At 41.7% G+C, this 27,634-nt stretch overlaps 1 protein-coding gene across 4 annotated transcripts; it reads right to left on the bottom strand.

Moving 5' to 3' along the window:
- Positions 1–27,230, bottom strand: gdap1 (ganglioside induced differentiation associated protein 1). Of its 4 annotated transcripts, XM_038809634.1 has the most exons (7): positions 21,879–23,226; positions 16,621–16,806; positions 12,503–12,695; positions 8,760–8,933; positions 5,795–5,889; positions 4,109–4,223; positions 1–1,203 (listed from the first exon to the last, which is right to left on the bottom strand). In XM_038809634.1, exons 3-7 carry the CDS (start codon positions 12,606–12,608, stop codon positions 860–862), a joined length of 834 nt encoding a protein of 277 aa, XP_038665562.1. In that variant the 5' UTR covers positions 12,609–12,695; positions 16,621–16,806; positions 21,879–23,226; the 3' UTR covers positions 1–859. The 4 variants fall into 4 exon arrangements, with proteins under 4 accessions (XP_038665562.1, XP_038665561.1, XP_038665563.1 ...); XM_038809633.1 differs by lacking the exons at positions 16,621–16,806; positions 21,879–23,226 and adding an exon at positions 27,042–27,230; XM_038809635.1 differs by lacking the exons at positions 16,621–16,806; positions 21,879–23,226 and adding an exon at positions 9,386–9,479 and having other exon boundaries at positions 12,503–12,697.
- Positions 27,231–27,634: the final 404 nt, after the last annotated feature.

The following is a 27,634-nucleotide window of genomic DNA, read 5'->3' as shown; positions in this document are numbered from 1 at the left end:
TTTATTTTCTTAATGTCTTTATTTAAGTACATGAGCATTTGATATAGAAATGGTATTTCTAAGTTAACACAAGCTGTAAAGATCAATAGTGTACATCACCTCTAGCTGGATTGTGAAATGTAGACATCAAACTTGCATATTCAGAGATATAACAAGAGGCTCAGCAGAAAAGAATGAAATTAAATGAAGTTGGGTACATACAGATAAAAGCAAAATACTGCAGATGATGGAATTTTGAAATAGGAACAGAAAATGCTGGTTAAACTCAGAGGGTCTGGCAGCATACATGCAGAAAAACAAAGTTAATGTTCCAGATGTAAATAACTCTTCTACAGAACTGTAGATACAGTTTTGTAGAAAGTCATTTAGACCCAAATTGTTAACTCCGTTTCTCTCCACAGCTGTTGCCAGACCTGCAGATCATTTTCTGTTTTAGTTTTAGTACGTACAGGTTTGGAATTGACTGTGTTAATCTTTGAACCACAGTGATTCATATCTAGACTTATTGAAGTGCATTAATGAATTGTTAATGTGCTGTAACCCAAAAACATTAGGATGTGACAGCACAGTCTATGACTTAACATTGGCTTCAAATACAAAAAAGTGATCAGATACATTTTTGTAGTTCTATAATAAATGGATTGCATTGTGCACAAATTTCTTTAAACTGCCCATTTTTTTTACCTTGCTCTCTGAAAATAAAAGTGACAATAAATACCTTTACTACAGGATGCAAGTTACCGCAATGTCTTTATTGACCAATGTTTTACCATGATAATAGCAATGAAATTGTAGCTACCACAGCTCTTCCTCAAAGTTATTTTTACCAAGAATTTGATTAAGTTCATGCCAACAGGTCCTATGATAGTCTCTTTTTAAGGAACAGAAAGGCTAAATACCCTATTCCTCCCAGCAAGCTTACAATAAAACTTGCGCCCAAAAACGATGGAGCACGCTTTTTAGCAACCCGAAAAGCAGTAGGCAGTACTGCTGACAGTAAAATGTTGTTCACATTTCCCAAGACCTTTCGGAAAGTCCTTTGCTGTAACACACGATCATAATAAGACTCTAAATTTGGCCGTTTTCCATTTCCCCAATATTTTCTGGCAAGTCCAAGAAACTTCAGCCGGTGCAGTGTTACACTGAGAGCTACATCTGCAAGACTAAAGAACTCACCACAGAGCCACGGCTGAAATCCTTCTTCTGTTTAAAAAAAAGATAAACTTGATCAATATTTCCATTAATAACTGTATATTGTAAGTTATTTTACTTGAAAGATTTTACAAATTAACACAAGCCAAAAAGCATTGTTTTATCATTCAAACATAGCCTTTTGATAACGGTATAAATCAGGGGTGGGCAAACTTTTCCGTGCAAGGGCCACATTCAGAAATTCACAATTTTAAAGGGCCGCATAGTATATTAAGTAAAATAATTAATATTTAAAATAGCCAAAATAAAAGGTTTTTAAAGAAAAAAGCAATTAATTTTTATTAATTAATATTTTAAAGTAGAAACTTTACATCAAACACATTTATTTGAAAAACAAAGTAACTCAGTTTAAAGAAAAAAAAGCAATTCATTTTAATTAATATTTTAAAGTAGAAACTTCACATGAAACACATGTTGTGCCGAGCAATGATCACCCTACTCAAGTCAACGTATCCACCCTATACCAGTAACCCAACAGCCCCCCCCCCCCCATTAACCTTAAAAAAAAAATTTTAAATTAAAAAAAAAAAAAAAAAAAATTTTTAATGACTTGATCTTGGTGGGCCGCATAAAGACCTTTGGCGGGCCGCATGCGGCCCGCAGGCCGTAGTTTGCCCACCCCTGGTATAAATAAAGCAAATATTGCAGTTAATTTTCAGACTTAAATTTTCAAAATGTGATTTGCAGCACTTAGAAATAATAATCCACTTTAGATTCTACTTCATTGTCCACTTTTTCCTCATTTCTGGTTAAATATGCTACCTTCCAATATATATATAAACTGGGAGGGATAGTGTGGATCACTTGCTGAATGGTAATGTTGACTGTTAACTCAACAGGTGTTTGGGCAGATGTACTAATGCAAATTCTTCTTCTCTGCCTTCAAAATGGAACATTCTAATGTTACAGAGCATACACATAGTCCAAATTCACTTGCTAAGATTGGTCATTTCCAAAGTAATTTAATGAGCCTGCAAGCCAGTCCTGAAGTTTGGCAAATGCCTAACAAAAAGGATCAAACATCAAATATTCAACTCATTTCAACTTCTCACAGTGCTGGCAGTGGAACCAATTTGCACAATGTTTGTTATGAATTCTGAAGTTTAATTAACCTAGTGACAAAACTGATTTCCTTCCCATTTATGCTAACGGTAGCATGGTGGTTAGCATAAATGCTTCACAGCTCCAGGGTCCCAGGTTCGATTCCCGGCTGGGTCACTGTCTGTGCGGAGTCTGCACGTCCTCCCCGTGTGTGCGTGGGTTTCCTCCGGGTGCTCCGGTTTCCTCCCACAGTCCAAAGATATGCGGGTTAGGTGGATTGGCCGTGCTAAATTGCCCGTAGTGTCCTTAAAAAGTAAGGTTAAGGGGGGGGGTTGTTGGGTTACGAGTATGGGGTGGATACGTGGGTTTGAGTAGGGTGATCATTTGCTCGGCACAACATCGAGGGCCGAAGGGCCTGTTCTGTGCTGTACTGTTCTATGTTCTAGGTCTCAATAACCCCAGCATTAATCCAGGCAATTTCAAACACAAGTTGAGGCTGAAATCTGAACTGAGAGTTCACTGTTAAGAATCCAATGCTCAACTACTACAACCACTTGTTTAAGATTCAATCAGACAAAATAGAAAATGATAATTGTGCTTTAACAACAAAAACATTAAACCTTCAGGGCTCTGAGATCTTCACCTTACTGATTTGAAGCAGAAGCTTCCACCGGAGTATTAACTGTAGCATTTGACTCCTATTTGTGGATAATGGCGTTCTGCAATGGCTTAGTATATTTATCTTATGTATTGTTGTGATTTAGATCTCTCAATTTAAAATGTGTGTTAAATTAGCTAAATTGGGATGCATTAAATGTACTGTAATTGGCCTCAGGCACTCGTGTTAGTAAAGGAAAAATTCAGCTACTCCTGATTACTACCCAGCAACCTTTATGTACGCAAGTATGGATATTAGGCAATGGTGAGATTTCACAGTAATTTCTCTCATGGTTGAATAACCTGCAAATGTTCACTCACATGCGAGAAGGATAATGTACCTAACTTCCATGCAACTGTGCCCACAACAAACAAAATTCACAAAGATTTTTTGACATATATTATATGTATATATATATATATATATATATATATATATACACACACACACACACTAAAACAGTGCTGGCGTTTTCCAATTCAAATCACTCAATTGAGTTATTTTGAAGCTGCAAGTTTTTCCTGTAACCACACAATAAAACAATGCACAATGAATACAGGGGAGGAAAACAGATGTAGCTTTTACACGGTATAACTTTACCAAGTATTTTTTTAAAAGATCAATTTCAAATTAGGGCCAATTCCTAATTTTCATGAGCAACGTTAACTTAAATCGATAGTGTCTTGCAAACAAGGAAACACCCCAAATCACTTCATAAATGACCAGAGGGCACCAAGCAGGAACTGCGAGTAAAGTTATATACAGTGTCTGAAGGCGAGGACAGATGTCAAACAGAAAGATTTAGAAAAAATAAAATTCCACAGTACAGGGTCAAGGAGTACAGAAATCTCTGCTGCCAAAATATCACAGTTTTGCAAGAGTGTACACTGCTGAACAGATTAACTGAGTAAGGCACTAAGTCTCCAATTAAGAGATTGGCACCTGCCAAATATGGCAGATTTCTGATCTCAACCAAACCATTATGGAGTGATGTTTCCCAACAGGAGGTGGAGAAAGTCTGAAGACAAGATACCTCAGGCTGAATCACACTTGCAAAATTTTCCGAAGTAACGCAATGAAAGTTCCAAGATAGTAGTTTACCTGCCCCATAAATAAGCTAAAGAATGGAATGAGGGAAAAACAAAAAGCGAATGAAAAGCAGGTGTCCAAACATAACGTAATTTATTTGTTACAAACCTGGAGTTTCCTCAATCCTTCGCTGTAACTCAGTCTCCACCTGATCCAGAACATTTTCCAGCTCACGGAATATTTTTTTCAGGTAGTTTACATTATCATGGTCCCGTATCTTGGACTGAAGATTTAAAAAATATGAAAAAGGGAAACTGGGTTTATACAGAAGATTAGGATGAATAATATTCCACTTCTAAAGATTTTATAAATTAAGAGAGCAGTGAAACTCCCATGGTAGTGCTCAGTGTGCTAGGGGATAACGTGGTGTTTTCAGCAATTGAATATTTGCGCCATATCAGCAAGTTTCCTGTACTCTGGACATTTTCCATTGCCTGCAGACAAATATTAGCCCATTAATGTACAATAGTAGTGCAAAAGTTATAATATATAGACATATATTAAATTCAAAAGATTTTCAGACCCAATAGGGATGGGGTTCCATATTCTGGATGTCATCTGAGGGTAAAATTGCAACACAATTCACACAAATAGATGATTACTGGAAATTGTAGCCACCTGGGGTGGCCACTGCCCAACACAAAATGGAAGATTGCAAAGAATGCAGGGAAAATGGACATGTTGGAAAGCAAGCAGCTTGCAAGGCGATTGTGTATTGGGACAACTGCAGAAACCGGTTTTGAATGCTGCAGAGACCAGACAGCACTGTGAAAGAAAACACGTTAACATACTAATGAGGCGATACCGGGCGAGTCCCAGATACAATGGACACAAGTTAAGCACAAATCGATACATTCTATGGAAGGCCAGACCCAGTGGCGCCAGAGAAGCCCAAAACAAAAGGTCCCAAGAACCGCCCCAGCAACCAAGGAACTGCCCTAGGATTGGGGGTTCAAACATATCGATTGGGAAGAGACCCAATCGATTCCAAGCAGGTAAGGGAGTCCGCCCAAAGGGGCGCCGATCCCCTGGGACCTATAAAAGAAAGGTCCCACACATGGTTCAGTCTCCTGTCTCCGGGCTCCTGTCTTCTACTACAGCCGTCGAGCAGCAGCCACCAACAAGTAAGTGCCTAACGACGACGACCGCTACCAGACATAGGCACTCCTGACACCGTTGGCAATTGATAGCAATCCGAAGTCTGCAGACCAGAGCAGAGCAAGAGGCCTTGTTCCCTGACCTCGCAGTTCCTTCGAGATAAGTATTAATTGTTTAGCGGTAGGAGTAAGTTTAATCCTTTAGCATGTGCATGGGTAGTTATTATAATTGTGTTATAATAAACTCTAGTTGTTTGGACTTACTAATTCGTGTACGGTTTTATTGCTTTGAACTTCACCTTGAAGCTTGTGGCGGTGTCTTAACAGCACCTGGCGACTCCAGAGCTTAGAACGAGAAACAGAGCCAAGTGAGTGTTAAGCACACTCACCCAGAACAACCAACAAAATGTTACAAGCTAGATTTTGACAAGACTAAACTGTCGGGACAGGCCAAAAAAAGGGACTACTTGTGGTCTCATTACTTGGATACTTAACCTATGGTTTTACTCATGACAGGGTACTGTATCATTTGGTAACAATTTTCCACAGTACATTTGCTGGTCTGTATTTTAAGTCAAAATTAGTTTTGCTTTTTGCCAATGTTTTTGTTAGCAAGCTTATAATTTAAAAGTACATTTTAAAGCACATAATGCCAACATCAAAGAAAACAATTTTTGTTAATTATATAAGCTCTTACCTTAATTTGTTTCTGTTTTGTTAAATATGCTTCACGCAATTCTGGGTGTTCTTCAGCAAGCTTTTTCAATTCAGATTCAGTGTTTCCAATTTGGCCTGAAAAAAAAATGAAACGCACATTAGATTTGAAAAGGCAAGTGGGGTTGGAATGCAGGGAAAGGAAAAGGGATTGAAATTCAACAGTTGAGGATTTGGATTTGCAAAATTATACTCATATTTTTCCAGATTTTTTCATCATAGCACACTCAAGAAAAACTGACACCACTTTTTTTCCCATGGGATGTGAGAAAAGTTGGCTGGACCAGCTATTGTTTCTAATCTATTGATTAATTGCCCTTCGTATTTCAACTACACCAAAAACTGTAACCATCATGAAATAATTTGCTACTGTGCCTACCTTAGATCGCTATCACATAATTAGATGTAATTCTTCTGCTGATTTACCAGCCATTTTGCTCTAATAGCTTGCATTTATATAGCACCTTTAGCATGGAAAATGTCCCAAGGCACTTCACTGAAACAGAGGGTGTTCAGGAACAGAGTTCCAAAATAGAGGTAAAACAGCTGACAGCTCTGTTACCGATTGAAGTCCAGAGGGAAGAATTCTCAAGATGTCAGAATTGAAGGATCAAGGGTTTGCGCAGAATACATGGCTGGAACTGTTGTAATGGTAGAATTATGCAGATCGTGGAGATCAGTGAATTATTTTTAATTTTTGGTAGAAGTAATAAATATAGCGATGTTTCTTTGGAAAAGTGCAGTTATTGTTCTTTAACTTGTTAAATCTATCAAAACAATTCTCTACATAGCAGTATAACTTCAAAAACAGTTCTACCCACTGAATAGATCACGCATTATGTGTTTCCCTTTGGTAAAAAATAGATTAATTCTGCAGCATTAATCACAATGGTTGGAATGCAATAATTTGATAAAAGGGGATAAAAAGCTATTTCTACCCAACAATGAAAATTTACCACATTTTTAATGAAAATATTAACATAAAAAGTGCAAGGTTTTTGTAGCACTCGCAACCAAAATCTGAAGAGTTGACAGCAACTTTTGGATTGTGTTTAACTATATGGGAGTACTCCAAGGGTTGCTGTCCAATTTACAGCACAATAACATTGAGGCTATCAGCGCTCAATGTTATTTCCAACACAAAATCCAAACCATAGCGCAGAATTAACTGAACTATGCTTTATAATTAGTTGTTCTGAATAAACTGAAAAGCTGGAAAGTTACTTGTCATTTCTCAATATAACATAAATTTCAGATAGTAAGTCACAACATTTCAGGCAGTAATTCACAACAATGTATTAATCCTAAATTGCAGTATGCAGCCTAAGTTTTTAAAATCTAGACATGTTGAACCATTTTCAAAAAAGTCAATCAGTTTTAATACTGCTGCATTAAATAGTTCTACACATAATTGCTACAATTATATTCACCATTAAACTTCTATGAAAATAATAACAACTTGAGCTCAAGTTAGGGTACAGAATTCATGATGTGCACAGCATTATTAAATAAGCTGCTTCTTCCCAGACCTTACAGCAGGCACTAACTAAAACATGCACTAAACTACCACAATCTGTTGAAACCAAAACCTTTCTAAACTTTTATTGAATAATATCCCCACCTCCATTAGATCATAATGCAACACGACTTCAAAGGTCACCATATCACCCACATGACTTTTCTTCACCTGAGCAGATATAAAGTGCTCACAAATTATTTGAATGAGATGATTTGCAGCCAGACTTCAGCCCGTTCTACCCTGAATACTCATAACTTGTACATAGGGTCAGAGGAACCTGGGTTCACCTGCAAAGATTGTTGAAGGTTGACAGAGTAATTAGCAAAGCGCATGGGATGCTGGGCTTCATAGCGGCAGGAAATTTATGCTGAACCCCTTATAGAGTTCTGGTTTGGGTCACAACTATAGTATTGCATCTAGTTATGGTTATGGTCACCACACGTTAGGAAGGATACACAGGTCTTTGAGGGTGCAGAGGAGATTTACCAGAATAGTTTCAGGGATGAGGGATTTTCGATACAAAGTTAGGTTGGAGAACTGGGATTGTAGTCCTGGGAGAAAAGGAAAATATGGGAGATTTGATAGAGATGCACAAGATTATGACAGGTTTAGATGAGGCAGATGAAGAAGGTTTTGAGCAGGAGACTCAGGAGGGGTGTGAGAAATTATTTTATGAGTTAAATGGTAATCATCTGGAACTCACTGCCTACAAGGGTGGAAAAAATAGGTTCAATTAACAATTTCAAAAGGAAACTGGATGGGAATTTAAGAGGTAAATAAATTTGCAGGACTATGGAAATAGAGTGAGCTGGAGCACTCAAACGCCATCATTTCTTTTCTTCTCAAAATATATTCAGGTACATACCTATAACCAAAAGGCATGATAAGCACCACAGGGCGATGTGATGCTAAATTATAATTATCACAGTTGTGCCTCTAGTGTTATCATTAGCATTACCCTCCTCAACTAAGCAATGCAAGCATCAGTTCCCTCCAATGTGGGAGGCTAAGATACCATCACTAACACACCCTCACAATTTTGTATGGGATGCAAAACATGTGGCCCTATGTTAAACCATAAATTAATCTACATGTTTTAAAACACATAAATTTTCTAAGTCACCCTTCATCTGCAATGTTAAGATAATGTATCAAATTTGGTTTAGCGAAAATGTGCAAGATGGGTCTCTTTGCTGACAGAAGATTAGCTTAGATGCATGCAAGCATAATTTTATAAAGCTCCATTTGGGTTTAAAACCCAACAGACTAAATCATTGCAAGGAAGGTGGTGGTTTCCATCAACATTTAAACTATTGATAGAAATGCTCAATAAGCTGTAAAGTTTACTGAATTTTCAGCCAATTAGTATCACAACAAACAGGAAGAAATACATTTTCACCCTTCAATTGAGTTGCTTGGTTCTACTTACTGCGAATTCTAGTGGTTGCATATGCAGGAATCATGGAGTCCAAAGTTAACTCTGGGTGAAGAATGCAACCATGAGTATAGGCATCCATGGGGAGAGAGTCCAGTAATTCTCGATAATGTTGTACTCGTGGATAATACAGGCTTCCTTCTTTTGGCATCAATTTGGGGATATTTGCTGAAAGTACAATACACAAAGGACACTCTCAGTAAAGCAGTCAAGTTGCTAAGAGAAGCAAAAATGGGGCATATTACAGACAATTTCAGTTCAAAAATTAGCAGCTCCCTTCCAAAGATAATGTGGGCTAAACTTATTATTCAAGTAGAGTTTTATAAGAATACAACCCTTAACATTTCTTGGATTTTCTAAATTCCAATGCCGAAGAATTGAACACACAGTACATTCAATCAAAGAAATAAATAAACAAACAACGTTATTTTGTCTACTACTTAAAAGAGGCATTAACCCATTTATTTTAAATATCTAATATCCCAATCTGATTTCAATCCTAAATTTCTTTGAACTAAGTCTAGGAAATTCTGTATTATACTAAATATATTCTAATTTCCATCAAGTAATTGTTTAGACATTGAAACAGCACATTACAAGCATATTGCAGAACATGTTACCTCAAAACTGACACATTCCAGCTGTTGAGCCTGCTAGGTCTACATACTGTACATTAGCTCAAAATCATTATGATTTGATGTAACAAAGGAATAACTGTAAAGAAAAAGAAAAAATGTAAACGTATTCAGGAAATCAAGCCGATTTATAAACCCTCAACTTAACTAATATGAAAATAATGTGAAAATAAATATTAAAATGTCAAATGTGAAATAAAGTATGGAAAACTCTCATGTAATATGCATATACTGAAGCACGTTTAATTAGAAACAAAATCACAGACACATGCAATGCTTTCTTTCAAAGCAACATGGGTGAGTTAGCAATACTCCTAAACACTAGCCTAAAGCTGTTCAATTGAGGCATCAGATTTACATGAAAAATATGGTCCAATTTAAACGTGTTACATGGATATAATGTTTTGTTCAAGAGATTACTGGATACATTTTCTTGACAATTCAATGGTTAAATACACTGTGTAAGATGGTAAAGAACCCAGAGTTGCACTGAGGATACCACAGTAAACTCACGAGCTCAAGTGCACTGTCACTCAAAAGTCCCACAACCAATGTAAAGTCCATCTTAAATTAGTTGATGGCAGTCACTGGTGCATTACAATTGGCCTTAGCATCCACAGGCTCGAGAGAAAAAGGGGGGACAAAAGTAAGAATTCCCACTCTAAGCCACTCAATTCCATGTCAATATATTATTTTTGCAAATATTAAGATCACAAGAACTTAAAATGTATTTTGGGGGGTATTTTTTCCAGTTCTGTATTACGTTACTTCTTTTGGAAAATGTACAGCTTTTCTTGAAAACAAATGTATGGTACACAAATACTATTTCACAAGTTTCAAAATAAAACCCACACCTTCTATATTCTATCATAAACAGCACTGCAATTGGTGATGGATTCCTGTATGCAACAAATACAGACCTGTAACTTCCTCAGAGTGGAAACCTCCGTCGGATGGCCACTCTCGGCAGAATTACCTTCGTTGGGATTCCTAGGCCCCTGTCTCACCCAACCTTCCTCACTCAGGCTGGGTGAGACAGGAACAGTGAAGTGCAGCCCCGGCAGCAGCTTCATGGAGTAACTGGGGTGCAGAGAGGTAAGTCCCTCCCCTTTTTTGCAGCAAGGTCAGGGGGATGTGGGGTGTTGTCCCACAGTTACTCTGGAGTTAGAAGTGATTTGTTTCCTCTCACTCTTTCAGAGCAACTATTAGGGTAAAAAGGGGCGGCACGGTGGCACAATGGTTAGCACTGCTGCCTCACGGCACCGAGGACCCAGGTTCGATTCCAGCCCCAAGTCACCGTCCATGTGGAGTTTGCACATTCTCCGCTTGTCTGCGTGGGTACCCCCACAACCCAAAAATATGTGCTGGATATGTGATTGGCCTAAATTGGCCCTTAATTCGAAAAAAAATGGGCACTTTAAATTTATTTTAAAAACAGTAAGAAGTCTTACAACACCAGGTTAAAGTCCAACAGGTTTGTTACAAACACTAGCTTTCGGAGCACTGCTCCTTCATCAGGCCCCTGTTTTTAAAAACTATTAGGGCAAAACTGGCAGACCCATCTGAAGTTAGAGATTTAAATCGCTTCTGTCGGATGTTCCCAGCCCAACACGGTTGTCCAGAGGAAGTTAGCAATTGCCAGGTAAACCCTTATTTGGGAACTTCCCAAATGCAAAGCTGGAAATCTAGGAAGTGATGGACAATAGATTTAATTTTGTAATATGAAATGATACCTAATAAAGATGCAGTTCTAAAGTCTCTGATTATTTACGAATGGGTCAACAAGCAAGCATGCATTCCATAAAACTACCTTCAACTCAGCACTATACCAATCTCAATGAGAGAAACCACATGGAAAAAAAAAGACAGTCAAATTATTACAGCAGGGGGTGCTGTACTCTACATTTAAATGAAACAGTGATTGCTGTCTCATAGGCAAACTAAATCAAGCCATTAACAGACAGCTCATCCAAAGACATCTGTACATTTACATTTCAGACTCTCAGCTACTTACACAAAATGGATTCTGTAATTTATATTTGTGACTGTATTTATAAGCAAAATTTGTTATCTTGGCAGAAAATTTCAGACTTTGATCACCCTCACTTAAAAACTCCCATTTGCAGGATACCAGGAAAGCCTCAGCTGGTCAAGACTTTAATTCCTTAAATCAATCACAACTCTGTCTTCAACAGCTCCTTCAAAGACAAACAAAGTTTGTGCCAGGTTGCCAGAAGTATCCTCACTGCACACAATTAAGATGGGGAAGCCTCTGCCAGAATGTGCATGTGGATGTGTAGAGCACAATATATCCTGGTCACCCACTGCATCTAGATCTATTTCCAGCCACATAGACTCATCTTGCCACTGACAGATCAGGACGAGACGGCGAGACTGATGACGCACAACTTGCCCTCACTACAAACCAATTCAAGCGCAATTCATGCTCACCATTTTATCATTTGCTTGTGTGGACCTCAGGTGAGCAGAATAGGTTTTGGTTTTGATGACCCAATAATGAAACAACCTGTCGATACTCACTGTTCAAGTTGAAACATAGACAAAGCGACTTATTCATAGAATTTACAGTGCAGAAGGAGGCCATTCAGCCCATCGAGTCCGCACCGGCTCTTGGAAAGAGCACCCCACCCAAGGTCAACAACTCCACCCAATCCCCACAACCCAGTAACCCAACCCAACACCAAGGGAAATTTTGGACACTAAGGGCAATTTATCATGGCCAATTCACCTAACCTGCACATCTTTGGACTGTGGGAGGAAACCCACGCACACACGGGGAGGATGTGCAGACTCCGCACAGACAGTGACCCAAGCCGGAATCGAACCTGGGACCCTGGAGCTGTGAAGCGATTGTGCTATCCACCATGCTACCGTGCTGCCCCTTATGCAAGGTCTCTGCGCACCAAACCATAGTGAGAGGATGAAAGAGAAAGGAATTCTGCTGGACAATGAAGGTGAAGGCATTTTTGTTGAATGAATCACCTAATCTAGACCGTAATTCATATCAGGCTTCCAAATCACATCTTCACAGAAAGATATATACATAGTTTCACTGAAACGAAGTATTTCCTTAAATGTTACCATCTTCAAAGGTGTTCTCCAGGTAGTCAATGATCTGAGTGGATTCACAGATAATGTTGTCGCCATGAATTAACACAGGTACCTCTCCTGCTGGGTTCAAACGCATAAACCAAGGTTCATTGTGCTCACTCAATGGTAGGTTAACATCATACTCTTCACATTTTAGACCCTTTTCTGCAATAACCAAACGAACCTGAAATGCAGAAAAGAGATATCAACACCACACGTTAATCCTTTCACATTATGGTATTTATCAAGTACCTGAATCGTTTATTGTTTAGATGTGCTTGATTTTTGCTTTCTTAGTTAGTTTTCATACCAAAACGATAAATTCAGTGTGCACAGGTGTCTGTCTTAAAGTGTGCATGTGAGCAAGTGTATTCAAAAGCTTGCATGAAAACCATTTAAGAACAATCTTGCTAAAAACAACAATCATCCTACCCTGCAGCCATCTAAATCATTATCCTAGAGACCATCAGGCTCTCCAGCTGCCACCTCAGGTTAAGTCCAAACGTACAGAATCATAATTGAGTTTAATCTGAGATTTATTCCTCAAAACTATTCTATTCCATTGCAAGACCACATTCTTAGACCTCCATAAACTACCCACCTCTCTGCTGTGGCCCAAACCTTGATCCATGCCTTTACCAGCTGTCAGCTTACCTTCTCTCATGCTCTTCCAGTCAGTATTCCTGTTTCTACCTGCCAACCTGCACTCATTCAAAACTTCACTGCTCATGTCTTCATTTACACAAAGTCCAAAATTGCAAGTATCCCATCCTACCAAGTTCCACAGCCTCCCAGTATCCAAGCAAAATTAGTTTTGGTCCTCCTTCATTTCAAGTGCTCACACTCATTTCAAAACACTCCATGGCATTGCCTCACCCAGAGGGTGTTACTGCAAAGACCAGCATTCAATGCCCATCTCTCACCATCCTGGACCTTCTTTAATCGCTTCAGCAGTCAGTGTGGTGAAATCATTCTTAACGTTGTTAAATAGGAGTTCCATGACTCTGCCCAGCAACAAGGAAGGAAGGGCGATATATTTCCAAGTCAAGATGCTGCATGACATGGAGGGGAACTTCGGTAGTGATGGCATTTCCTCTTCTCAGTGGCCAGACGTTTGGGAGGTGCTAAAGAGGCTGAATGAATTGATCAAGTTCATCTCAAAAATGAACTGCAGATGTGCTATTCTTTGGCATGGGGTGGGGTGTAAATATTTAAAGGTGGCAATGGGGTGCCAATCAAATAGACTGCTGTGTCCTGGGTGGTGTTGAGCTTCTTGCCTGTTGCTGGAGCTACACTCATTCGGACAAGAGGAGAATGTCTTATCCAGACTTGCACTTTGTAGATGATGAAAAGGCTTTGGGGGAAAGCAGGAGAGATTCCTGCTGCAGAAATGCCAACTTCTGACATGTTCCTATTTGGTTGGCCAAGTGAAGTTCCTGGTCCATGATGATTCCTAGGATGTTGACAGTTGAGAATTTTATGATGGTATTGCCATTGAATATCAAAAGGTGGTGGTTAGGTTCTCTTGTTGGAAATGATCATTGCCTGGCACTATATGACATTATTGTTACTCGCCAGTGAACAGACCAAACCTGAATGTTGCCCTGGTCTTGTGGATGTACACAACTGTGTCACTGTCAGAGGAATTGCAAATGGAACTGAATACTAATCAACGGACATCTCCACTTCTGACTCTATGGTAATTGATAAAGCAGCTGTAGATGGTGGAGCCTAAGGAACTCCTGCAGTGATGCCCTGAGCTAAGATGATTGGCATCCACAACCATTTTCCTATATGCTAGGTATCACTCATAGAATCCCTACATGGCAAGAGGCCATTCGGCCCATCAAGTCTGCACCGACTCTTCAAGTGAGCATTCCACCCATGTCCACCCCATAACTTAACCTACACATCTCAGGTCACTAAAGGACAATTTAGCATGGCCAATCTACCTATCCTGTACATCTTTGGGCTATGGGAGGAAACTGGAGCACCTGGAGGAAACCCACACAGACACGGGGAGAATGCACAAACTCCAAACAGACAGTGACCCAAGGCAGGAATTGAGCCCGGCTCCCTGGTGCTGTGAGTCAGCAGTGCTAACCACTCTGCCACCATGCTGCCCCTACCCAAACCAGAAGATTTAACCCCTGGATCCCTAATAATTTTGATTTTACAAAGGCTACTTAATGCCACACTTGGTCAAATACTGTCTTGATGTCAAAGGCAGTCATTCACTCCTCGCTTCTGGAATTTAGCTTTGCCTACTTTGGAACCAAGGCTATAATGAGCCAGATGATACTGCCCAAACAATTGGTAAAGTATCATTTGGTAGCACCATCAGTGGCAGGGGGTGGAGCATGTAGTGCGCAGCTGGGACTGAGTTTTATAAATAGTTATTCTAGGTGGAGAAGTGTTTTTTTTATCCCCTCTAACTCTTTCAAAGTAACTATCAGGGTAAACTGGCAGAACCATTCGAAGTTAGCGATTTAAATCGTTTCAGTCAGATGGCTCCCAAGCCCAGAGGAAGTTAGCACTTCTGGACAATTGACGAATAAACACTTGTGGGAACTTCCTAGAGGACGGGACCTTCCTAGACCCACGAAATGCGACGCTGGGAAGATATGGGCAATAATGATTGTTGCATAACTAGTTTGTTTCACTAAAATTTGTGTCAAGTACTTTGATATAAAGATCTAAGGAATTAATATAACTCCCTGGGTAGAGTTCATCCTATAATGGCAGACTAAATGCTTATTTCAATTACAATTTGCAGTTTCAAAGTATTCCACCATATAGAACATAGAACAGTACAGCACAGAACAGGCCCTTCGGCCCTCGATGTTGTGCCGAGCAATGACCACCCCACTCAAGTCAACGTATCCACCCTATACCAGTAACCCAACAACCCCCCCCCCCCCCCCCCATTAACCTTATTCTTTAGGACACTAAGGGCAATTTAGCACAGCCAATCCACCTAAGCCGCACATCTTTGGACTGTGGGAGGAAACCGGAGCACCTGGAGGAAACCCACGCACACACGGGGAAGACGTGCAGACTCCGCACAGACAGTGACCCAGCCGGGAATCGAACCTGGGACCCTGGAGCTGTGAAGCATTTATGCTAACCACCATGCTACCGTGCTGCCCCTAATATTGCTGACACTAATAAAAAAAACATTTTGAAAGTCTATTTTTCCTCAGCATTTATGCTAACCACCATGCTACCGTGCTGCCCCTAATATTGCTGACACTAATAAAAAAAACATTTTGAAAGTCTATTTTTCCTCAGAATTTGTTTCTGCAGTGTTTTTTATTTAGATTTAATTTTAGAATAAGTGACGAAATCTGATATAATATCAAGACTTACCATGTCTAATCTAGTTTATTTTATTTTCCACGTGAATTTCCAGGAGGGGGAGGATCAGGAGACAGGGAGCCACACCTAAAATAGCTATACAGTTCAATCCATGGCTCCAGAACGGGCTACGTTCTGAGAAAAACCTTGTGCCATCACCAGAAAGAGGTAATTGATTTTTGGTGAGTATTCTTCTCATTTATCTTTCGAAATTCATGTAACTTTAGCAATTCTCAGGGCAGCACAGTGGTGCAGTGGTTAGCACTGCTGCCTCACGGCGCCGAGGACCCGGGTTCAATCCCGGCTCTGGGTCACTGTCTATGGAGTTTGCACATTCTCCCTGTGCCTGTGTGGGTCTCAACCCCACAACCCAAAGATGTGCAGGGTAGGCAAATTGGCCATATCTTTTTATTGAAACATTAAATAAAATATACACGGCCAAACGGTACAAACACGCATTTTGCGTTGGAGAAACTCCCCTTAGTACCAATGTATGGGATGGGGGGATGGATACTCTGATTATTAAAACAGTTCACAACACGTTTCTACAAAAAACAAATGGTACAAGCACTAAACTTTGTGCTGGAGAGACCAGATACCCTCGCATCTGTACTAACAGAAGGGAAAGGAAGGGGGGTGGGGAGAAAGAGGAAAGGAGGGTTGTGGGGAGGGAGGGAGTTGGAGTGTTGGTGAAGGGGGGGCTCAATAGGACACTGCTTGAACTATCTACAGAGGCAGAAAAACAAAAGAACCTTCAATTATGATGCGCCAGATTCTGGGAGTTCCCCAGAGGGGGTGAAGGGCGACATCGTGTCAGGCACGAGTGAGACCCGCACCCGCTACAGAGCATCTCGTGCACCCTGCACTCCTGACACTGGGCGGCTGACAGCCTTCGGGCAGTCGCCCTCCGAGCCCGAATCCTCCATGCTAAATTGCCCCTTAATTGGAAAACAAATTGGTTACTCAAATTGTAGCTTTAGCAATTCTAAAGCTTTAATACTAGTAGTAGCATGGTTTACTAATAGTAGTAAAGCTTATTAGATTGGCTGGTATTTCCTATTTATCTGAACAGGGAATTTAAACCAGGCAAAGTAGAACATTGATTGAAATAAGAATATAAGCACAGGAAAGAGTAGAGGCATTAATTAAAATTTAATCAGTAAAATTAAATGCTGTAATGATGGCAGGACAGCTGATTTATGGCAGCTGCAGTATGTTGGAGTTAGTGGTCACCTGTGGTTCAGAAGCCATTCACGTGAGATGGGGGGGGAATTAAAATTAAAGTAGTGGCAATAGGGACATGTATTGTAAGAGGATATACACAGTTCTCTGCAGCCAAATGAATGAGTCCAGAAGGCTGTATTGCATGCCCAATGAAGTATCAGGACATCTGTTGTGGGCTGGAGAAGAACGTGCAGTGAGAATGGGCGGATCCAGTTGTTGTGGTACATGGAGGTACCAATGACACAGGTAGGACTCGGAAAGAGGTTCCGCTGAGAGAGTATGAGCAGTTTGGGGCTAAGTTAAAAAACAGAACTTCACAGGCAACAATATCATAATTAGTACCTGAGCCATGAGCAAATTTGAGCATGGTAGCATTAAATGCATGATTCAAGAACAGAGTGAGAGAAATGGGTTTCAATGGGCAGCACGGTGACACAGTGGTTAGCACTGCTGCCTCAGAACTCCAGGGTCCCGATTCAATTCTGGCCTCGAGTGACTGTCTGTGTGGAGTTTGCACTTTCTCCCCGTGTCTGCATGGGTTTCCTCCAGGTGGGGTGCTCTTTCCAAGGGCCAGTACAAAGAAAAGTACAGCACAGGAACAGGCCCTTCACCTTCCAAGCCTGTGCCGACCATGCTGCCCGTCTAAACTAAAATCTTCTGCACTTCCTGGGTCCGTATCCCTCTATTTCCATCCTGTTCATGTATTTGCCTAGATGCCCCTGAAACGTCACTATCGTCCCTGCTTCCACCACCTCCTCCGGCAGCGAGTTCCAGGCACCCACTATCCTCGGTGTAAAAAACTCATACATCTCTAAACCTTGCCCCTCGCACCTTAAATCTATGCCCCCTAGTAATTCACCCCTCTACCCTGGGAAAAAGCCTCTGACTATCCACTCTGTCTATGCCCCTCATAATTTTGTAGACCTCTATCAGGTCGCCCCTCAACCTCAGTCATTCCAGTGAGAACAAACCGAGTTTATTCAACCTCTCCTCATAGCTAATGCCCTCCATACCAGGCAACATCCTGGTAAATGTCTTCTGCGCCCTCTTAATCGATGAGCTGAATGGTCTCCTTCTGCACTGTAAATTCTAAATTCATGCGGTACCAGCAACAGTATTAGCGAAAGTGGGAGCTGTATCATTCGGATGGTCTTCACCAGAATCATGCTGGGACCAGTGTTCTGGCAAGTTGTATACACATAGAAACACACATGAAAAATAGCAGCAGGAGGAGGCCATTAATCCTTTTGAGCCTGCTCTGCCATTCATTATGATCATGGCTGATCAAGTACAAAACCCTGATCCCGTCTTCCCTCTATATCCCTTTAACCCCAAGAGTTATATCTAATTCCTTCTTGAAATTAGACAACCTTTTCGCCTCAACTACTTTTTGTGGTAGTAAATTCCAGATTCACCACTCGGGGTGAAGAAATTTCTCCTCGCCTCAATCCTCAAACCATAACCCTGTTCTGAACTCCCTCACCATTTAGAACATTATTTCTGAATCTACCCTGTCGAATCCTGTTAGAATTTGATAGGTTTGTATGAGATCCCCTCTCACTTCTAAATTCCTGCCATCTGAGGAATCAGCCTGGTAAACCTTCACTGCACTCCCTCTATAGAATGAACATCCTTCCTCAGATAAGGACAACAAAACTGCATACAATACTCCAGGTGCGGCCTCACCAATACCCTATACAATTGTAGTAGAACATCCCTATTCCTATCTCAAATCCTCTTGCTGTGAAGGACAACATGCCATTTGCCTTCTTTACTGCCTGCTGTACCTGAGCACTTACTTTCAGCGACTGATGCACAACGACACCAAGGTCTTGCCGAGTATCAATTTACACCCATCCAAATAATAATCTGCCTTCCTATTTTTGCTACCAAAGTGGATAACCTCACATTTATTCACATTACACTGCATCTGCCATGCATATGCCCACTCACTAAACCTGTCCAAATCCCGCTGAAGAATCTCTGCATCCTCCTCATAATTCACACTCCTACCCAACTTGAATCATCTGTAGAGAGGGCTTTGAATAAAACAGTGGGGCAAGGGATCTGATGAGACGAGATGTAATAAGTTAAAGGGAGCAGTACAGACAAGAGAGCAAGGCAGAAATAAGGGAATTGATAATGAGTGTGGCAGGAAGGACAGACCATACAGACACAAGTGAATCCGCAGATAAGGCTAGGGGTTGCAAAAATAAGAAAAAACAGAATTCAAGACACTGTATCTGAATTAACACAGCATTTGCAATTAGATGGATGAATTGGCAGCACAAATAGAAGTAAACCTGTGTCCTCATTGCTATTACGGAGACGTGGCTGCAGGGTGGCCAAGGCTGGGAACGGAAGGGTCAAGGGTATTTGAAATTTAGGAAAGAGAGGCAAAAAGGAGTGGGGCGGCACTTCAATTAAGTGCATCAGTGACAGAGTATCTTAAATTAGAATATCAAGATGTAGAATAAATTTGGGTGGGGCAAAGAAACAACGAGGACAACCAGCATTGGTAGGAATCGTTTATGGATCACCAAACAGTAGTAGCAATGCAAGGCATGGTATAGATAAAGAAAGAGAAAGTAGTATATGAGGGTAAACTAGTGAGAACTATAAAAATGGACCGTAAAAAGGAAAAGATTAGCAAAGACAAATATGGGCCCGGAAACAGGAGAATTTATAATAGGGAAAAGGAAAGGAAATGGCAGAGAAACTAAACAGTTACTTTGTGTCTGTCTTCATGAAGGATGATACAAAAGATCTCCCAGGAATACCAGAGAACCAAGGGACCAGTGAGAAAGAGGAACTGAAAGAAATTAATTGAAAAAAAAAAGTAATATTGGAAAAATCAATGGGACTTAAAATTGCTAAATCTCCATGACCTTACATCCCAGTGTGTTAAAAAAAGATGACTGTAGAGGTAGTAGACACTTTGGCGGTCATTGTTCACAATTCTGGCCACGGCCAAGGTTCACAGTCTGAGAATAGGAGGCAGGCCATTTAGGAATGAGATGAGGATTAAATTCTTCACTCAGTGTGGTGAATCTTTGGAATTCTCTACCCCAGGAGGGGTGTGGGAATTCAAGTCATTACGTTCAAGACAGAGATTGATAGGTTTCTAGATATTAAAGTGAAAGGGTTAAAAAAGCAGAATCCCTAAGCTGCTAACTGCTGAATGTTCACAGACTGCAGAGAAGAATTTTTTTAAATAGGCACTAGCTGTCTTAGTTTCAAGCTGCCTACAGATAACATCCAAGGGCCATTACTGAGTCTGAAGGAAGGCTTTAGTTACACAGCTTGCACACAAAAATTCAATTGATCATTATGCTGCTGCAACTTGTGTGTTTGCTGAAACAAGGAACAATGGGAAGGGAGTTTGATACACCAGTCATCAAACATATTTCTATCTTATTCATGTCTGGAAGTTAGTAGATATGGAGAGAAAATGCATGCTTCGTGATATTATAATTAAAGTAGATGTGCAGAAATTAGGATTGGATGTAATCTCAATAATTGTAAATGGATACAGAATTTCTAAACAAATGTACACTTTTGATCGGTATATGTTAATTACTTGGAAGATGAGCGGAAGGTATAATTGCTGCCACAGTGCTGAGGACCCAGGGTTGATCCCGGGCCCGGGACACTGTCCGTGTGGAGTTTGCACATTCTCTCCGTGTTCGAGTGGGTTTCACCCATGCTAAATTGCCCCTTAATTGGGGGAAAAAAGATCTTGAACTGGAACTCCAAGAGTCGTCTGGTCAGTTGGGGGAGAAAGGTACGCTATAGTTGAATAGCTGTGAAACGCCCACAATATAAAGATATCAAAAGAATATGGGATAGTGGAGAAAATGGCTTTGAGGTAGATCATCAGCCAGGATCTAGTTTTATGGCAGAACATGCTCGAGTGGCCGAATGACCTAGCCCTGTTCCTACCTTCCCATGCTCCTTTGTTTTTTCTGAAGACACTGGTAATTCCATGGGTGGCAGCTGCTCAAGAGGTTATTATTTATAGTTGAAACTCAATGGTCAATGCCAGCTGAATTATTGGACTGTGGAGGACAACCTACATCACCTCAAACATATTCCAACAGTGATCGCTGTAGGGAAACCTTTGTTATGAAACCTAAAAGTAATTTAATGTCGAGCTCAGAATTCACAACACACTTCAGACTTTCCCTGCATGCGCAAGCCGGGAGCTGACTGGCTCTGTGTCTTTATGTTCTTTGGGCCCAGGACAATGCCCACATAGTTTTTCATAAAGAGAAGAGGGGAGCAAATAACCTGGTCAGGTGAATGGGTGCAAAGCACCCAGCCAGCAAGTGTCCCTATCAGGGGTAGAGAAAGTTCCCAAACAAGGCAGAGGGGAAAGGCAGGGGTCCCAAAAGGAAGTTCCCAGGTTCAGGGACTGAGACAGAAACAGGTCCCAGTTAAGGAAAAATAAAGCAGAGAAATAGGCTCCTTCTAAATAGGAAAAGGGCTGCTGTTAGGAACTGGATATAGATTTATGCACGGTATATTTGTATTTGTGGATGTTAGGAACAAGATATTGGTTTAAGTTTAATTTATGTAGTTTTTTTCGGTTAAAAAAGATACATTCTGGGTTTGTTTCATTTTAAAGGTTTTTTTTTAAATGAAGCCGGGAAGTTTCCAGGCCCTATTTGTAACATGTAATTTTAATGAGGCTTTACAACTCTGAAGGTAAAGAGATGGGTTACCGAGGGGTTGGTATTTAGGCAAGTTAAAACAAACACAAAGGTAGAAAAACTCATACTGTTACCTGGCAACAGAGGATCAGTGAAGACTCATACGGAGACAGGGAGAGACAAAAAAAAGCAGTTTTACTTTCAGCTGGTATGGGTGTACCATAGATTGAAGACAGGTCTGAAAATAATGCCAGACTGAAGAAATCAGTTTAAATGAACTCACGTGAATTGCTCTAAAGTTAAAATTACAGCAAATTTAGAGTTTACTGGCTCTCAAGGGAGATACTAATTATAGAAGGACTTCTAGTGACTGTTCACAAGTCTACTGGAAAAAGAGACCTCTTTGCAACTGAACCAGCTCTACCCTTGGTGTGGAAATAGTGGTACCTCTTCACTGGAATATTGGGTGTGTAAATGTATTTGCTGGGTTAAAATGGATAGCTTGAGTTTGAATCTTTTTTTTTTCTTCTTCTCCGCAAAGGTTGAAATCTTTCCAACCTTTTTGTTGTTTCGTGTAAAACAGTTCATGTTTCTTGTTCAATAAATGTTTTATCTTTCTAATAAAAGGTCAACAGCAGACTCCTGTGGATCAGTTCAGTAAATGCCCTCCAGGATTTAAAACAAAGAATATGTACTATCTAGCCAGGTTCCAGTCTTGGATCTGACTTGCCAGTAATATCATCTGGGATCATAAGACTGTAGAGAGCAGACTTTAAGTGAAGAAGGTAGCCAAAGGTTGGTGACTCCATGCTGCGGGCCGCTGGGGCGAAGGTTCCCCTTGGAACAGTAGCGTTCTTCTCAGCCAGACTGAAGATCTGAAACTGTGCTCGTCAGTTGATGCGTAAGTGTATACTCGGGAATCCAGGGGAACAGAACCTTGGAAGACGAGACCGAAACACTGAGGTAGGCCACAGTTGATGCCATCCGAGTCTGGTAATCAAACAGGATTCGAGAAATGCCCAGTAGATCCGAGATGACAGCTGAAGATTGTTAACTGTGCTGCAGGCCATTGGGGCAAAGGCACCCTTTAGAAGCAGGAGTGTTCTGCTTGGCACAGCCAAAGAGCTGAAACTGTGCTTGTGAGTTGGTGCTTGAGTGAGCATTCAGGAATCCAGGAGAACAGAATCTCAAGAGCCGATACTGAAACCCTGGTAGACCACTGTTGAACCACCCAATTTGGAGTGACTTTTGTAAAAAATTTCAATGCGAGATCTTCGAAGATGGCATCCCGAGTGAGAGCGGGAATTTCAAAGAGATTCGTTGACTCACACGGTTAATGATGTCCGGGTGGCTTGTTAAGCAATCCAGGGATAACATAACAGGTTGCATCTGCCATTTATTGTGTAGTGTGGTTTAACCACAGTCACCTTGTTAATTCAGATGTAGCTCATACATATCCTGAATGTAAGAGCACCAAATAGATATTCTAAATGGTTTTATTTTTCTGACTTTAGACATAGAACAGTACAGCACAGAACAGGCCCTTCGGCCCTCGATGTTGTGCCGAGCAATGATCACCCTACTCAAACCCACGTATCCACCCTATACCCGTAACCCAACAACCCCACCCCCCCTTAACCTTAGTTTTTATAACACTACGGGCAATTTAGCATGGCCAATCCACCTAACCCGCGCATCTTTGGACTGTGGGAGGAAACCGGAGCACCCGGAGGAAACCCACGCACACACGGGGAGGACGTGCAGACTCTGCACAGACAGTGACCCAGCCGAGAACCGACCCTGGAGCTGTGAAGCATTTATGCTAACCACCATGCTACCGTGCTGCTTTATATACTATAGTTTATTTTTGCTTATTTAAAGCCCTTGGAAACTTGTGGTTTCCTTTGCTGGACTAGTGTCTTAAATCTCAAGCATTGCCTACTTTAAACAAAACGTTATTGGTCCCGAACCTCAGCTTGTTTTTAAAGACAAATAAATTCACAAACATTTGGAACCAATTCGATTTCTGCACCATCGATTAACCACTTCAAAAATGGACACATAAACAAGGGCAGGCCTACGTAAGGCAGTTCACATTTTCTGCAGAAATGTTGCAACAGTATACGTGACCAAATTCCTGAAGTTTTGCCTCATTATAACCTTAACAACATCTTTAATGCTGATAAAATAGGACTTTTTGCCCTGAAAAAAGCTGCACCCAAACAGCAAAAAGGTTAAATCATGAATAACCATGTTTTTGCTAACATAATCGATAGGAAAATAGAAATTGCAAAATTATCCCTAATGGTATGGCTAGTCTACTGGCAACCTAAAAACAATGCATGGATGACTTATGTTCTTAAGCAAGGCTTCACATTAGAGAAAAGCAGCCCAATCGTTGATTGTGCAGCCAACAAGAACTGCCTGCATCTAAATGCAATGATCCTGTAGATACTTTTCAAGAAAACATACAATTCCCTTTTGAAAATGATTGAATATGCTTACAGTAATTAGCCTTTCAGGCTGTACTTTCCAAATTGTCCTTTTCCAAACTATGTAGAAACAGGAGGGCTGGACATGAAGCAGTTAATTTTAGTGGGATTTAAACACAGTGTTGCATCCGAAGATGGATCAATCTAAGCCGCGCTCGTTGATCCGGGCTTGGGAGGGAGGGGGGAATGTTGGCAGCATTTATGAAGGGGATGGAGTAGCGGATCCAGTTCTTTATTATGGGGAGGTCATTGTTGTCGGGGGTGAGGAAAGCGGAATACTCGGCGATCGATATTTCAGATCATGCTCTGCACTTGGTGAATGTGGTCTTGGAGAAGGGGCTGGCGTGGAGCTTGGATGTGGTGCTGGCTGATCCGAGTTTTTGTGTGAGAATGACAAAGATGATTGCCAATTATGTGGAGTTCAATAAAAATGGGAAGATCTCAGCATCGGTGGTATGGGAGGCGCTGCAGGCGGTCGTTAGGGGAGAGGTCATCGCGTTTAAGACGAAGGTGGATAGGGAGGCAAGAGAGGAGCTGCAGAAGTTGGTAAGATGAAATTTTGGAAACAGATGGGAAGTATGCGGAAGATCCTACTCTGGAGAATTAGAAAGGAACTGCAGATGCAGTTTGACCTTTCATCTCCAGGGAAAATGGTACTCCAGGTGAGGCGGGCGAAGGGTTGGTATACGAGTACGGGGAGAAGGGCAGTCACTTACTGGCAGGACAGCTCCACCGGAAGGCAGCCACCCGGGAGATTGTTCAGGTTCGGGATGGGACGAGGGAGCTGGTGGCTGCATCAGAGGTGAGTAGGGCATTTGAGGAGTTTTACAAGAGGTTGCGTTCCATAGGTCAAAGCCCCGGGGAATGAGTCAGATATGAGGGATTTTTGGAGGGACTTGAGTAGGACAGGAAGATAGGGCAGGGTTGAAGGAGCCAAGTAGGGATTGAGGAAAGATGCAAGTAGGTAAAGCACCGGGGCCAGATGGGTTCCCGGTGGAGTTTTATAAGAGGTTTTTGGATAGGTTGGCGCCGCTGTTGGTGGAGATATTTGAGGACGCGGTAGCTAAGGGGACGCTCCCAGAGACGATGGGACAGGCATCTATTTCACTGTTGTTAAAAAAGGATAAGGACAGCGCATGTCTCCTCGTGGTTGGAGGAGGTCCTGTCGGTAATGGGGTTGAAGGGTGGGGTCGCCTCGGCGATTTATGGGAGGATTTTTGGAGGATAAGCTGTCTATGGAGGGGGTTATGGCCAAGTGGAAGGAGGAGTTGGGGATGGCACTGGAGAGGGACTGTGGTGTGAGATGCTGCACAGGGTAAATGTCTCAACCTTGTGTGCAAGGCTGGAGTTGGTACAGTTGAAGATGGTGCACAGGGCGCATTTGACGAAGTCAAGGATGAGTCGTCTGTTTGAGGGGGTAGAGGATACTTGCAAACGGTCTGGGAGAGGCCTGGCTAGTCATGGCACATGTTCTGATCCTGCCCGAAGTTGGAGAAATTTTGGGGTCGTTTTTCAGCACATCGGGGATCCTGCATGTGGATTTGGAGCCAGGTCCCCTGGGGACCATATTCGATGTTTCAGACCTGCTGGAGTTGCAGACAGGAGCTGGAGCAGATATTTGAGCCTTTGCTCTGTTGATCATTGGCAGGCGGATTTTGTTGGGGTAGAGGTCAGCTTTTCCACCCTGTGCTTAGGGATGGCTGGGGGTAACCATCCTCTGCTATTTATAATAGGGCAGCATAGAGGCGCAGTGGGTTACCCCGATGCCTCATGGAGCTGAGGTCCCAGGTTCGATCCCGGCTCTGGCTCACTGTCTGTGTGGAGTTTGCACATTCTCCCCGTGTTTGCGTGGGTTTCGCCCCCACAACCCAAAGATGTGCAGGGTAGGTGGATTGGCCACGCTAAATTGCCCCTTAATTGGAAAAACAAATGAATTGGGTACTCTAAATTTATTTTTTTTTAAAGGCATGGCTGGGGGATCTAATGGAGTTTTTACATCTTTGAGATGGTGCAATTTGCCCCAAGGAGGCAAATGAGGGGTTCCACAAAAGATGGGGTTTGTTTATTTTGCATTTTGGAGAGGGGGGAGAAGGTGGAGAGAGGGGAGAGCAAGAGAAGGGAGAGCGGGGGAGGGGAGGGCAAGAGGGGATTGGATGGGGGGGATTTATTTTTAAAATTAACTTTGGTTGGTAGGTAGAGGGGAGGGTTTCTTGTTATTCTTTTTGTTTTGGGTTCTGTTTTATGTATGTAGAAAAGGAGTAAAAATATATATTTTAAAACTTTATCATTGAAATTCATCAATTTTACCAAAATCTGCCCCTTCAGTGAGAAAAAATAGAAATGTGACCACACAAAAAGATTTAAATCTCCATTTTAGACTCATTCAGGACGTAATTAGATGGTCTCCTCATCCTTATCTGATCCAACATAGTGTAACGCCCAAAAGGTTTGATTCTGCACACGATCAGTGATGATGGTCCAATCTCCATTCACGTCTATTATATATATACAAATATCACCAGTCATTACTGGCATGAATTTGTGCATAGAATATCATCCCGAGCCTCGTGTGATAATACATTTGACCCAGGTTAAACCCACCTTATGGTGCAGTTTCGGAAATAGGTCAGTCACCTCTCATTACATGCCAGAAAAACATAAGGCACCATAACAGTAGAGTGGAATGTAAGGGGAAGAAGGGCAGAAGCGGGTAAAGGAATAGGGAGAAAGGTCCAGAAGAGGAAAAACATGCCCAACATTAAAAGCCCAGCCCGAATCACTCTCCGTTATCCAAAGTAATCTCACCTTCTGCGAACAGAAAGACTGCGACCAATGGTACAGAACCAGTTTGATGCGAGTCTTCTCGGGTTTTGGGGTGACTTTTAGTGACCCGTCACCTTGTTCCGGCCTTCGCACCTCCATCTCTCGACATTTTCCATCCCCAGTCCCACCAGCCGCCATCGCGTCTGCCGCCGACCCAACACCTGCGTGCGCCGTGCACGCGGGGCATTCTGGGTAATGTAGTCTAAGGAGTCGCTCGGCTCAGCCACGCTAGGTTGTCGAGCCCACGACGTAAACTACAACTCCCACACCCCAAAGCGCTGGCCAGGCGGCGAGCTCAAACGGGTGGGAGCAGTCAGATTATATTAGAACCATGAATCCCTATAGTTTAGAAGGAGGCCATTCTGCCCATCGAATCTGCACCCACCCTCTGAATAAGATCAAGGGTCTTATCTCCATAACCCTATCTAACCTACACACTGCTGGACACTAAGGGACAATTTTATCGTGGCCAATCAATCTAAGCTACACATCTTTGGGCTGTGGGAGGAAACCAAAGCACCAGGAGGAAACCCATGCAGACATGGGGAGAATGTGCAAATTCCACACAGTCACCC

The sequence above is a fragment of the Scyliorhinus canicula genome, chromosome 10 (assembly GCF_902713615.1).
Source record: "Scyliorhinus canicula chromosome 10, sScyCan1.1, whole genome shotgun sequence".
NCBI lineage: Eukaryota > Metazoa > Chordata > Chondrichthyes > Carcharhiniformes > Scyliorhinidae > Scyliorhinus > Scyliorhinus canicula.
This window is presented reverse-complemented; position numbering and strand designations above follow the sequence as displayed.

Excerpts from the sequence above, each read along its gene's own strand:
- gdap1 (XM_038809633.1), bottom strand. The coding sequence starts at position 27,197 with ATGGCGGCTGGTGGGACTGGGGATGGAAAATGTCGAGAGATGGAGGTG. Across the intron at positions 12,696-27,041 it reads AGTCTTTCTGTTCGCAGAAG|GTTCGTTTGGTTATTGCAGA; the intron begins GTGAGATTACTT and ends TCTGCATTTCAG. Across the intron at positions 4,224-5,794 it reads CAAAACAGAAACAAATTAAG|TCCAAGATACGGGACCATGA; the intron begins GTAAGAGCTTAT and ends TTAAATCTTCAG.